The sequence below is a fragment of the Pleurodeles waltl genome, chromosome 4_1 (assembly GCF_031143425.1).
Source record: "Pleurodeles waltl isolate 20211129_DDA chromosome 4_1, aPleWal1.hap1.20221129, whole genome shotgun sequence".
NCBI lineage: Eukaryota > Metazoa > Chordata > Amphibia > Caudata > Salamandridae > Pleurodeles > Pleurodeles waltl.
In genome coordinates, this window is record NC_090442.1 from 886,643,490 (window position 1) to 886,658,404 (window position 14,915).

General features: G+C 43.6%; 1 protein-coding gene across 1 annotated transcript in view; it reads right to left on the minus strand.

The window, feature by feature from the left end:
* The window catches only part of SLC26A5 (solute carrier family 26 member 5), a 365,888-nt gene that overhangs the window by 185,581 nt on the left and 165,392 nt on the right, over positions 1-14,915 (minus strand). Inside the window, exon 7 of the mRNA XM_069229639.1 lies at positions 6,663-6,815. Coding sequence (XP_069085740.1) covers positions 6,663-6,815 — 153 coding nt within the window. The remainder of the gene's footprint in view (positions 1-6,662; positions 6,816-14,915) is intronic.

The following is a 14,915-nucleotide window of genomic DNA, read 5'->3' on the forward strand; positions in this document are numbered from 1 at the left end:
AACCCTTCCCAGGGACCGCAAATAAGAAATCCCAGTTGAGCAAGTCAAATGCTCTGTGGTTATCCAGCACTACTGCCATCACGTTGGGCCACTTGGTTTGGGTCACCTCCGTATTGAGATAGAGGCGGCAGATACACAGAGGTATTCCTCCCCGGGACAAACCCATTCTGATCTTTATGTATTAGTTGTTGCATATTTACTGCACCATGTGGGCTAAAATAGTGCTTAAAATTCTATAATCAATATTCAATATTGCTGTGGTGCGATAGGGCATGATATCCAGGAGATAATTCGCAGGTTACATTAGTGAGATCATGGAAGACTCTCTCACTGTGGCAGAGAGGCGTCCAAGTCTAGCGCTGCCTCATATTGTTTTAGCAGCTGTGGTGCCAATGCTCCTTGAAATGCTTTACAGAATTATTTCTGTAGCCCATCCATCTGGGATTTACAGGTAGGCGAGGCCGTTATCGCTACTTCTTCCTTGTGTGTTGTGAGGGGGGCGTCGAGGTCCTTCCAGTCCATCCGGTATAGTCTGGGAAGGTGTATGAGTCCCAGAAACCTCACAGCCACCGCAAGGGGGGGGGGGCAGTAAGTGTTGGCATCTATAGGTCAGTTTAGTAAGATGTGAAGGCTTCATGTGTGCATCTTTTGTGTGCTAGGAGGCTGCGGTCATGGGCCTGCAGCCAGGCTGTCAAAGGCAACTTAGTCTCCCTGCTAGCCAACCACACCAACAGCCTGCTTGAACATATCCCTTACGAGTGAACCCTAGCAGCAAATGCCACATAATCCACTCCAATGGCTGGGCATCATTTTCTCTGACAGCATAAAGGGACTACAGAAAATTAGAGGACATAAACACTCACCTCTCCATGTCTATGTATTTATGCTCAACCGCAGCTAGGTCACGTAGAATGGTGGGGCAGATCCTGAGCAATGTCTAAATACGTTCACCCTGAATTACTGCTTTAAAGGCCTTCCATTCTAAGGCTGGAGAAGAGGCCGTGCCTTCATTGCGCTCTATGCAGTTTTGGATTTTGCTAGCTAGGGCATCCCAGAGCTGTGGGTCCTTGAAAGTAGATACCTGGAATCGCCAGATTCGGATGGCGGTGCCCTCCGTCTCCAATGTAAACCAAACACAAGGGGTTATAGTTGGAGATTCCCCTGCACAGTTAGTCAGGGGATGCTATGAAGAGGCAGAAAGCATGGGAGCTGACTAGGCGGTCAAGCAGAGCGTAGACTTTGTGGACTGGAAAGTATAAAGAATAATAGACCCCTGGGTTTTGTTGGCACCAGGTATCTGTCAGGGCTCACTGTTGCAGCCACAGCTGTAGATATTGAGCTGTGTGGAGAAGTACATGGGACAGGTCTGTGTTGGGATCCAGCACTGCAGTAAAACCTCCTCCCTGAAGATATGGGATAGTCACTTGTTCAGGCTGAGAGACGGACATTACAGATATTGAGATTGCTCTATGTTTGGGCATATCTGATACCTATCAGTATATGACTGCTGTTCAGGCCTGCCTCAAAAAGAACGAATCTGCCTTCTTGGGCTATTTCTTGTGACAATGCCTTCATCGGGTTCCAACCTGTACCCGTATTAAGGGACCCCTAGCAAATGCTGAGTAATTAGTAGTGTACACCGACCCCTCTACCTCTTTTGTAGTCAAGTTCCCTCCAGGTTCCCTCTTGTAAGAGAGCAATGTGTATCCCTTTGCGCTTGAGAAACGCATGAACCCAATATTGTTTGGTAGGGGAATGAATCCCGCGGATGTTCCAGGATAGCAGGGTATAAGAATGAGAGGTCATTGGTCCAAAGCTGTGGTCTTCTCACTGCTGTTCTCATGAGGAGTCCAACTTCTCCTCAGCTGATCACTGGGGAAGTGGGCAAACTGAAGTCATGAAAGCTAGCCCAAACCACATGTCCAAGACCTCTAAAGTGAGGGGTAGTGTCAAGAAAGAAGTTTAGAAGTTTCCAGGGGTGATCCACAGCTAGGTCCCTGGTAGTATCAGTTGGCTGAAGGCCCCTGTTGGTCTCCTGGCTTGTATGCTCCTGATATCGTGGTCTCAAGCCAGTTTCAGGTTTCGGATGGCTCCATGAAGAAGGAGGATTTTTTTGTCTCAAATAACTTAGTTTGAAGGAGAAGATGAGAGCATATTGTAGGCCTAAGTCACATAGTTTACATTAAAACCCCAAGAAGGAGGCTGGTTGGTGTTGAACTGCTAGGGTATAGTCTGGAAACAGGAGAATCTGTTGCTTGTCACTGAGAATGGGGATGGCTCACGGAGTTGCCTTGAGGATTGCAATGCGGTCCTTGAAGTGGAGAAGTTAGGCCACAATTAGACGCAGTGGAGCTCAAGGCAGGGGGGGTTCTCGTCAGCTCCTGATGAGCACGCTGAATAGAAAAGAGTGGATTGAGATCTCCCTTTGGGGCCAGTCCCTTCAACCATTGCTCCAGATTATTCACAATATTATGGCCCTCAGAACCATGCGGATATGTTATGCAGATATTGCTGAGCCTGGCCCTCCCCTTTGCATCCTTGGCTCTAGTTTCTAAGAATTGCATCCTCTCCTTGAGATTGCATGGCCGCTTTAAAAAGTCAGGCGCCTGGGGCTGTGGATCAGCAAAGGACCTCTCTGTGAGGGTGACCAGTTCTGAGAGCTTCTTATGATCATGCCGGAGAATATTGATTTCCTCTGTGACTGCATCCACCTTTGTTTCCAATGTCTTGATGGCTGCCAATGTTGTCTAGTTTGTCCCTTCAGGGTCTTGTCTCTGCTTTCTCTGAGTGGCCCTCCGGGGATCCCGCAGAAGTCACCTCTGTTTTCTTTGACTTGGTCTGCCCCACTCCCCATGTGTGAGCCTCAAGGTAGTGGAAGGTAGACCTACCGGCTCTCCTTGGTGAATGCCAATGGAAGGGAGTATCCTTCAGTCCTGAGAGGGCAAGGGAGCCCATGGAGTTGCAAAGGGGTGGGACAGCTGTTCACCTCCCTCCAGTCTGGGCCCGCTCACCCAGTCTGGGGCAAGAATCAGGTAGGGCAGCACGAGCAGCCCTTTGCATAGTCATTTGACACAAGCCTCTGTTCAGGCCCCTGGGGGCCTCTCTCCTCCCTCTGTCTCTGAGGGGTTCCACAGTGATGTGGCCTGCTATTCCACACTCCCCAGACCAGGCACCAAGCAGGATGCCACTCTGGACTCTCTGAAGGAGGAGGCCTTCCTACTTTTTATGTGTTTATTTTTTGGGCCCCCGAGGGGCCGAGATGCACGGAAGGAGCCCACTTGGCTGGGGTGGAGCTGCAGTGGGGTGAGGGGTACCCGGGCCTTATATAGGCTATTTTATCCCAGAGTGGCGGTTGTTCACTGTAAGCTGTCCCTTATGGGTGGAACTAGCTGTGCCGTGTCCCGGGTACATCTATTGGGGCCCGGGCAGTCACTGGCATCTAGCGACACAGAGGCCCATGCAGCTGCTGCACTGCCTCCACTGAATCAACCCTTGAGTTCCCTCCCTTAACCATCTGGGCCCCAGGTCTGCCAGCATGGAGTTCCTCTGGCTGAGCCTGTTCCTTCACCAACTGGCTTATTGCACTGAGGCCCACCGCCTGTCGCTTGTCAAAGGGGGTGACCTGTCGTGCCTCTGCTATGCCCCCGTTGACTTCCTCTGGCCAGGGGTCCCCGATCACCCCAAGATAATGACGGTTGGCAGGAGTGGTGTTGCAAGCTCCTGGACTACGCGTCCGCCATGTGGTTTGGGGTAGCCGTACCTCATGTGGCAGATCCAATCAGATAGGGAATTCTAAAAGTTGCCCAGCAGTTGATAAAATATGCAACAGATGTCAAAAGAGAGGACATTTCGAAAATATTTGTAGAAATAGGGGTGGGCAAATTCATATGGATGATGGAGGGGAAAGTGAAGAAGATTTATTTGGATTTAGTCCCAATGCCGCTCTCAGTGTGGGAGAGGGTGAGAGGAGGTGCAAAGAGTAATACCGTTGTTTTGTCATCCTAAATTACAAGAAAGTCACAGTAAGGTAGACACCTGTGTGGTACAGCAAATTAGGAAAGGATTTAGTCACCAGTTTATGAGGTAGCCAGAAGTTGTGGACTACCGATATTAGGCCTGGTGAGCATATCTGTCACAGGATTGTGCTTGTACATTTTTTGTGCACATATTAATATTCAGGTTAGACAAGGAAGACCAAATTACACGTGGACAAGAATTTTAGTTGGACCAATGAGGACACCGTGGGCATAAGGTCAGATACACGGGCCAACGCCATAGTTAATGGGATTGATAAAGATCGGGATGGGTTGGAGGGTACTTGGAAATAATGAATGGGGGGAATGGCACTGGTTTTAAATACTGGATAATATTAAAAAGATGCTGTTCCAGTTAGGCCTTAAGTGCCTCTGATGAACTGGTACAATTTGAAGATATTGTTGATTGACCGTTGTAGGAAGGGGATCATTGGACCAGTTCTCTTCTTGCTTAGCTTCAGAAGAAATTTCTCAAAAAAGGTTTGGTAAATTGAGACTGCATCTTACTCTGAGGAGTTTTAACAGATGCATATGGGTGGACAGCAACTCATTACTAAATATTCATGAGATGCTGTTATCAGTGGCAGGCGCTTCCATTTTCACCCCTCTTGGTCTGCTAAGTGCCTATCAAGAAACTGAAGTGGGTGATCATTCCAACTACTTAACAGCTTTTGAGAGTCCAAAAATGATTTACCAATACAGAAGGATACCTTTTTAGAGTAACCAATGGCACTTCAATGTATCAATGCCTAAAGAAAGTAAATGTTTGATGAAGCTCCTAGGTCAATGATTTTCCAGGGTGACAATTTAGTATATGGTAGCCCACAGCACTAATATGATTACAATTTGGAAAGAGTTCCAACTTTTAAAGAAAAGGGTGGCCAGAACCAATTAGAATTGATGATTTTTTTTCTAAAACTGTAATGGTCAAGGATGGTAGGTTATGGAATATAAGTTGGGCGTCAATGTGTGGTGGAACTTTGCATAGGGAAAAAAGATACTGGTGCCAATGAGAGTTCCTATGTGTTTTGGAATCTGGACATATTGGAAGTTTTAGATAAACAAGTATTTGGGAGTAGGCTTTGACATTTGCATGTAGCGAGTGACTGAGTGAGGAGTAAGATGCTTCTAACAGATTTTAGGCAACATCCTCCTGTGCTGAGAAAGGTTGACAGAAGCAGTTTCTGAGTTGGTTTGATAATTTTGCTGTAGGTTAGTTGTAAGGTGATTTAGCATTATACTTTTGTGATTTAGTAGTTGTGCAGCTATGGAAAATGAAAGTACAGAGCAGTATGCGTATGGTTTTGTCTATAGGGGAAGGTGTATGGTATGTTCTTGCAGTTGGAAAAGTAATGTGATGCTCAAAATTGGATGGAGGTTTGCCCAGTATATAGTGTAAATGTGAGTCTGTATGAGGGCATGGATTGCAGTGACTGTGGGTAATGGTGGACAGCTGCAGGGAGCTGTGGGTGTGCTCTGCCTGGTCTCTCCTGCACTACTCATCTTTAATAAAGATTCCTTGAAGGTGTTTATGCAGCACACTTATTTATAACCAAATAATGGATTACCAAAGAAACCTCTTTCAGAGTGATAGGATCTTCAGCAGTCCTTTCTCTAGGGAAAGTGAGGAGGTCTGAATTGAATGTACATATTGTAACTATACTGTGAGATTTATCTTTAACTGTACATACAGTGTACAAATGTTTAGCACTCCATGTGCCGTTCCTGTCTTAAGAATTCCAAGGGAGGCAAAAAAGTTGAAATTGAGCCACCTGACCTCTTTAAAAAATTAGCACAGTGGGTGTTTATAGGAGGAGTGTCAGACCACTCTAAGAGAGAGAGAGAGAGAGAGAGAGAGAGAGAGAGAGAGAGAGAGAGAGAGAGAGAGAGAGAGAGAGAGAGAGAGAGAGAGAGAGAGAGAGAGAGAGAGATAAATGAAAAGGAAACTGACAAGGCAGAGGAAACAAAAACTGCAGGATTGGGCAAGTATGGGAAGTACGGGGATAGAATATTTGGTAGGGAATGGATGAGGTGTGAAATGAGCATTCTTCTGGGCTTCCTTTACACACAAGGGCCTTTGTGGGATCTGAACATGACCATTCTGCAACGCGGAGCTTGACAACTTTCAACAGCAGCGTCAAAATAACCTCAGATCTGTAAACCTACCACCAAAAATGGAACTCTCATGATGCTATGCGTTTATTTTTTGTTGTTTAAAGAGCAACGCTAAACCCTAGGCACGTGTGCCCGAAGGCAGCATTATGCACTTAAGTCTCAACAGAATTAAACTTTTTCACTAGAGTAGGCTTTTTAAAATGGAGTTCTCATTTGCTTCAGATTAATTTATTCTCTTCCAACTTTGTTCAAAATCTGGAGCATGGTTCATTACCTCTTAAGTGCTCCATTTACACTGAACGTAACTAGACACAAGGCATTTTAAGAAAATCTTCTCAAAGCGCAGGGTAGAAATGTATCTTCTATTTCAATTATTACTCAGCAAACCTTTGAAAGTGACAAAAATAATACTGGTGTGCGCCACTGTGCGCTTAGGTTGTAGGTCATAGCTCCCCTCTCTCTGCCCTCCACATCACACCTTGTTTTCAACAATATGATTAACACAATGCTTACCACTATGATCTCCATAGGGATAGGAACCGGCAATTTATGCTTGAATCGTTGATTAATCTCCTTGGCTGCAAGTAGCAAGATCACACATATCATTCCAGTGATGAGCGTAGCAATGTTGGTTTGTTTGATATTTGAAAATACTGCAATTATACTCTGTAACAAATCAATGAAACAGATCAATTGGCAACTATTGATCCTTTCAAACAGTATTTGATTAAAAATAGCCTTCTCCCAAAGTAAACAGAGTTTTATAATTTGTACGTTTGATACTATTTATGAATTAAAGTATTGGAAATATATAAAAGTACAATAGAAAACAGCTGTTGGTGAAGTTCAGCGCAACCTTTAGTAAACCTTTCAATTTAAAGCCTCTTTAATCTCCTTTTATCTTTTGTTTGTGAAAAAAACAGTATTAGACAGGACAATATCTGGTGAATTTGAGCACAGAGATTAGAGCTTTGGAGACATTACTGCTTTCTCAGTTTTAGAAGAAGTGTTTAGCTTGTCATAAATGAAACTTCAGCACTGGAAAAACCCAGAATAGCAGAATGCACATGCATGGCTCGATGCTGTGAGTAGAGAAACATCATTGGAACAGATTTTATTAAAAGTAAGATACTCGTGGGATAAATCTGATGAGCCTTTGGTGGCCGTTTTGGAGCATTATGGTTAACTGGCTTCTATATGGTCTGAGTGTTTATCCCAAGGTTGTGAAAATAATTCTTGCACATGTTCTCACATTTATTAATACAAGGCAAAGGCCAATTCCGAGTGAATATCCACAGTAGAGCAAAACGAGCATGAGAAAAACATGTTTTACTGCTTTACAGAGTGACTGCAGCAATTAGTTTACACCGGCAAACAACTCTCCTAATTGTAACAAAAACTGTTCAATGTCAGTTTATCAGACTGCACATATTTAACGCCTTGCAACCTGAATACTGGTCTTGGTAAAATATCTCTTGTTAAAAAAGTACACATGAACAAATACCACAGCGTAAATCAAATATGCAGATGCCCAAGGTATAATATGTTCTTTCTTTCCATTGTTGAGGGAGGGAAGGGGCATCATGTCTCACTCAAGGCTTCCTCCCTCGTAGGTGATAAGGCCTCCATAGAAAAAGATTCATAAGCATGAACCATTAACATAAGAATTAACTGCTAGGCCTGAAAAAAACGCTATTGCTTGAATGCTTAAAGTATGCTCTGAACTCTACTTAACCCATGCTTGCAAAGCATGCTGGTATTTTTTTTTCTGAACGGTTTCTTTTATACAACAGCATCGAGTTTTTAAAACAATGGAAGCTGTACTACTTACACTTTTACCCAACTACTAAACTGCTTTGGAATGTGCTGAGGCTTATTAAAAGTACCCACAGCTAAACTAGAAACATTAACATTTACATTAACGGTGTGAATTACGTGGTTGTTATATATATATATATATATATATATATATATATATATATACACACGAAATTGCTCTTCCAGATAAATAAAGTGGACGAGAAACTGGATGAAAGTAGCAAACCCCATCACTGAACAAGAAGATGTATTGTTTAAACTACATTGAACATTTTACATTGTATCATTCAAAGTGTTATATAAGGTGCCCTAGGGCGAGTTAGGGGGTCTCCTTCGACATTGCTATACACCGGTGCGGTGTGATGCTGAGAATTCTTATCCATAGTGGAGAGAATCCGAGAGTCCGAGAGACAAAGGCTGCCTCCCGAGCCACCCATGCAGACCACGGTGAATATATAAATATAGATAATAAAGAATTAGGCTGTAGAGAGTAGACTGTGTCCGAACAACACCGTGAGAGCTTTCTAGACAGAATCTTTAGGCACAACAGGGTTATTTATTCCACTGCTAGTTTGTATTGAGTCTTAGAAGAGTTGATCATTTGTTTCATATCAAGCCTGATAGCTGGAAGCACATGAGACTGACAACTGTGACAGTACTGTGAAATGTAACAGACTGACACTCTATTCTAAAACTTTCTCAGACTAAGAACTGCATTACATGAGATATATTGCATTTTAGAGGACAGGGTCGACAGAGTAGGGACAGATTCAGGACACTATGTGTGTTACTGTATATTGGTATTTTTGATTAATAAACTAAAGAATCTTCATAAGGAAAATATTTTAAACTACTTTATTGACTCTAAAATCTAAAGTACTGATGAATTGAATATGTTGTTGCAGCAATAGAGATTCCCTTTTGCCACTCTCATCAAAAGATCCACACAAAGTTAATGTAGAGAGAGATATTTAAGGTTGGTGCACCCAGCAGAGGTCATGACCCATCCACACACGCCACATTGGTATCAAATGGCATTTTACAATCTGCACATCTGCATACATACTATATATATATATATATATATATATATATATATATATAGTGTATATATATATATATATATATATACATACATACAATGGGACCTATGATACAAATTAATGCCGTCCAATGATTAAATATATCAGTGTGTCAGTTTATGAAGTGATCTAAGTAAATACATTAATCTGTAATTTGAACTGCATTCTATCTGTGAAGTGATAATCACAATGTTTGTTTTTCTTTGCCACTCAGGATTTGTGTAACACAATGTAATAAGTAACCATGTAGAACAGTTAGTTTATGAATACAATTTAAATTGATGAAACACAAATAGTTTCTGTTTTCTTTATGTGACCCAAACAAAATCAGAAGGCATTCACTGAGGGTAGCGATGGAAAAATCAAAATATGTAGCCCAGTAAGGTAAATGGAAAAAAAAAAAGGGACAGAAAATGTATTTGCCTCTACCTTATCGTAGAGGACATGTCAAGCAAAGAAGGATTTGCTGCCTATAGAATAGCTAGCCAAGCAAAAAAAGACTTCAGTCAATCTCTGTATAATGGCTTTCCATCTACTAAACTGGTCATAAAAGTGCCACACCTTGCCAAAGCATCCGAGTCTTTCAGCAAGATTGGCAACTACATGCTAATGATGCATTGTGCTGTGGATGATTACCCCTTTCGGTTTCCTCCCAATGTCAAGTAAGCAGTAGCGATTAAGCCATTTGCGATATTATTAAGAATCTGACCTTAAAACCTAAGTCTTGATCAATGGGTGTTCAATCAAGAATGGCTCAAGAACATAGTAACATCTGTTAACACACTTCTCTCTTTGCAGGATTCAATGCCTTACAAGGTCAATTAACCTTTGGACCTAGCATAAGGGTGTGGAGAACAAGTCATTAAATTTCATAACAAACCAATTTGACTACAAAGTATGACCAATGTAGCCACATAAGGAAAACTCCAGTCTGAAACAAAGTTAAAGGGTTTCATTACATGCTCAAACTCAAAGTCAGGTAGACAAATCTCAAAACAAAATTATAAAGTGTAGGAAGTTGGCTCTGTATGTACTATTTCAAAGTAAGAAATAGCATGCACAGAGTCCAAGGGTTCCCCTTAGAGGTAAGATAGTGGCAAAAAGAGATAATTCTAATGCTCTATTTTGTGGTAGTGTGGTCGAGCAGTAGGCTTATCAGAGGGTAGTGTTAAGCATTTGTTGTACACACACAGGCAATAAATGAGGAACACACACTCGAGGACAATTCCAGGCCAATAGGTTTTTATAGAGAAAAATATATTTTCTTACTTTATTTTAAGAACCACAGGGTTAAGATTTACAAACAATACTTTAAATGAAAGGTATTTCACTTAGGAACTTTGAATTAGCAAAATAGCATATACAGTTTTCACACAAATGGCAATAATCTATTTTAAAACTAGACACAGTGCAATTTTCAACAGTTCCTGGGGGAGGTAAGTGTTTGTTAGTTTTTGCAGGTAAGTAAACCACCTACAGGGTTCAAAGTTGGGTCCAAGGTAGCCCACCGTTGGGGGTTCAGGGCAACCCCAAAGTTACCACACCAGCAGCTCAGGGCCGGTCAGGTGCAGAGGTCAAAGTGGTGCCCAAAACGCATAGGCTTCAATGGAGAAGGGGGTGCCCCGGTTCCAGTCTGCCAGCAGGTCAGTACCCGCGTCTTCGGAGGGCAGACCAGGGGGGGTTTTGTAGGGCACCGGGGGGGGACACAAGTCAGGAACAAAAAGTACACCCTCAGCGGCATAGGGGCGGCCGGGTGCAGTGTGCAAACAGGCGTCGGGTTTGCAATGTAATCCAATGGGAGACCTAGGGGTCTCTTCAGCGATGCAGGCAGGCGAGGGGGGGCTCCTCGGGGTAGCCACCACCTGGGCAAGGGAGAGGGCCACCTGGGGGTCGCTCCTGCACTGGAGGTTGGATCCTTCAGGTCCTGGGGGCTGCGGGTGCAGTGTCCTTACCAGGCGTCAGGTCTTTGAAGCAGGCAGTCGCGGTCAGGGGGAGCCTCTGGATTCCCTCTGCAGGCGTCGCTGTGGGGGTTCAGGGGGGTCAACTCTGGCTACTCACGGTCTCGTAGTCGCCGGGGAGTCCTCCCTGTGGTGTTTGTTCTCCACAAGTCGAGCCAGGGGCGTCGGGTGCAGAGTGCTAAGTCTCACGCTTCCGGCGGGAAACGTGTGTTGTTTCAAAGTTGCTTCTCTGTTGCAAAGTTGCAGTCTTTGTGGAACAGAGCCGCTGTCCTCTGGAGTTCTTGGTCCTTCTAGATGCAGGGCAGTCCTCTGAGGCTTCAGAGGTCGCTGGTCCTTGTGGAACACGTCGCTGGAGCAGTGTCTTTAGAAGTGGGGAGACAGGCCGGTAGAGCTGGGGCCAAAGCAGTTGGTGTCTCCGTCTTCTCTGCAGGGTTTTTCAGCTTAGCAGTCCTTCTTCGTCTTAGGTTGCAGGAATCTAGTTTCCTAGGTTCTGGGGAGCCCCTAAATACTGAATTTAGGGGTGTGTTTAGGTCTGGAAGGGCAGTAGCAAATGGCTACTGTCCTTGAGGGTGGCTACACCCTCTTTGTGCCTCCTCCCTGAGGGGAGGGGGGCACATCCCTATTCCTATTGGGGGAATCCTCCAAAATCAAGATGGAGGATTTCTAAAGGCAGGGGTCACCTCAGCTCAGGACACCTTAGGGGCTGTCCTGACTGGTGGGTGACTCCTCCTTGTTTTTCTCATTATCACTCCCGGACTTGCTGCCAAACGTGGGGGCTGTGTCCAGGGGGCGGGCATCTCCACTAGCTGGAGTGCCCTGGGGCATTGTAACACAAAGCCTGAGCCTTTGAGGCTCACTGCTAGGTGTTACAGTTCCTGCAGGGGGGGGGGGTGAAGCACCTCCACCCAGAGCAGGCTTTGTTTCTGTCCTCAGACAGCACAAAGGCTCTCACATCATGGGGCCAGAAACTCGTCTCTCAGCAGCAGGCTGGCACAGACCAGTCAGTCCTGCACTGAACAATTGGGTAAAATACAGGGGGCATCTCTAAGATGCCCTCTGTGTGCATTTTTTAATAAATCCAACACTGGCATCAGTGTGGGTTTATTATTCTGAGAAGTTTGATACCAAACTTCCTAGTATTCAGTGTAGCCATTATGGAGCTGTGGAGTTCGTTTTTGACAGACTCCCAGACCATATACTCTTATGGCTACCCTGCACTTACAATGTCTAAGGTTTTGTTTAGACACTGTAGGGGCATAGTGCTCATGCCCCTATGCCCTCACCCGTGGTATAGTGCACCCTGCCTTAGGGCTGTAAGGCCTGCTAGAGGTGTGACTTACCTATACCACAGGCAGTGTGAGGTTGGCATGGGAGTGCCATGTCGACTTAGTCATTTTCTCCCCACCAGCACACACAAGCTGGCAAGCAGTGTGTCTGTGCTGAGTGAGGGGTCCCTAGGGTGGCATAAGACATGCTGCAGCCCTTAGAGACCTTCCCTGGCATCAGGTCCCTTGGTACCAGGGGTACCAGTTACAAGGGACTTACCTGGGTGCCAGGGTTGTGCCAATTGTGGAGACAATGGTACATTTTAGGTGAAAGAACACTGGTGCTGGGGCCTGGTTAGCAGGGTCCCAGCACACTTCTCAGTCAAGTCAGCATCAGTATCAGGCAAAAAGTAGGGGGTAATTGCAACAGGGAGCCATTTCCTTACATAAAGATACAAAATTAACAGGGATTGCCCAAGGTGACAAAATAAGTTCAGGTGGACTAACATTAAAGAACTAAAACTCTTTAGAAAAACAATACAGAACATCAGAAGATGCACGGAAAACAACCGTTGCTCAGTTCTAATAATCAGTAAGGCAATTTAAATCATCTAGGTTCAGCTAGTTTGGGCAAGGGAGACCCTACAGATTACCCAGTCAGGAATTAATGTTCTGGGCTGAATACAAGCGGACAAAAGAGAAAAAGGGTAAAAAGAATTTGGATAAAGGAAATCTTGCACAACAAATCATTAACTAAAGCTGGCATAAGGTAAGTAAAAACGGAAGGCATCAGCATTTCAGAAGCTCAGTCAACAATCTTCCTCTTCGAGTCAAGGGGGAAACCTATATGTCTCAGCAAGGCATTTTAAGAGTATTCAGCCTCTGAGAGTCTAAGGGGTTCAGTTAATAGTAAAAGTTAGAGAAAGAACAAGCAATAGGAGCTCAAAGAAGTCTGCTCCAGAATCATTCGAAGAACTATATAATAAAGTTCAAAGGGCAAGATGATTCGTCAATCCATCACTCCACATGGCATAGAAAATGTAATGTCCAATAAAAAAACAATCTTGCGACTCAGACTGCAACATTGGTGTGGATTCCCATTACTAACAGGTAGAAGACATTCCCATCAGTGCATTCAATACTAATTATAACACTTTTCTATGTTGCCAGTCCACAGTCCTGAATGCTCTGTACTCAAGGACAACTTCCTAGGCTCTCTATGTGCAGAATAATAGACATCTATTACTAAGGTAGCATTCTCATGAGAACGAAATCTGAAAGAAAGATTCAAGTTAACAAGATGACTAGACACTTTATGCACAGTCACGGATATAGGGCCCAACAGGCCTCACTTAGGCTAATGCAAATGAATTTAAAAAAGCACATTAAATCATACAAATAAAACACATTTCAATACGCAAATTATAAATTCAACATGAATAAAATGTAATTAGTATTCATGTTGCATTAACTTTAAGTGGCATAGCCGTTAATACATTTCTATTAATATGGTGCAGAACTACATTTTTCTACTTTTGCATGATTGTGAAACATTTCCCATTAGAAATCGAATATCATTCTATTACAAACTATTTGTTTATACACTAAAATATAACATAATGACAAATGAGTTCAAAAATAGTTTTAAGTGTTTTTAATAAATACATTAGTAAGTATTAACAAGGCAGGCTTCTATACTGCTGGAAAGTTTTGGAGGTGGTAGTATTTCTTTAATTTTACGACAAGTAACCTGATGGTATTCTTTTTTTGGGGGGGGAGAATCCACCCTCAGCGCTGCTCTATGAAATAATGACCATAGGTTAAATGTCCACTGGTTCAAGAGGGTTGGGTCCAGAAGATACACATGACAAGCAAAGCAAAAAAAAGAAAGGTATTAAGATGAGTCCTTACCAGGTCCTCTACTTCTGCCCTCACCAACTCCCCCTTGCACAAAAACTGGTGGTTAGTTTGAAAATATTAGAATGTTTTGAGGTTTATGAATGGAACCACTCCCCTTTTAACATCTCTAGGCTTGAAAATACGTGGCAACATATGAGAACAGAGTTCCAGCAGTGATTCTTGTCTGGAACTCTGCTCAGCCCAAGGTTTGAGTGCAATTGACTGTACTTAGGGAGGGCCTGTTCTTCTAACAGGAGTGAAAAAGAAGGATGTTACAAAGTCAATGTTTGAACAAGCATTTACAAATGCAGAGCGTTTCATCTTGTCTGTTTCCATCCTTATGTGCAGTTGGAAGGTTACCTATACCAGCATAACATTTAGATAGCCAGGGTTCCCACAACAACATGCTTAGGAGTCCCTTTTAAGGAACCATCACATAATAACTTGTGTCAAGGCGCTGCTACTCAGTGGTACTGAATCAAAACTGAAAAAGATAACGCATATATTCAAGCGTATTGTGTTGGAAAACCACTAGCTGACAGACATTGATATGCTTTGGTTCTTATCTCATCCATACCATACACTTCTCTGCCAACACTACTCAGATAAATGAGTTCCCAGATACAATTGGCTCGTTTTCCATTATTCCCTCCCTCATAATCTGGGAAGGCTTGGCTAGTCATACAGAGTGATATGCACGTGGGCTTTTGACTTATACAATCAAAGACTGAAATACAAAATGAG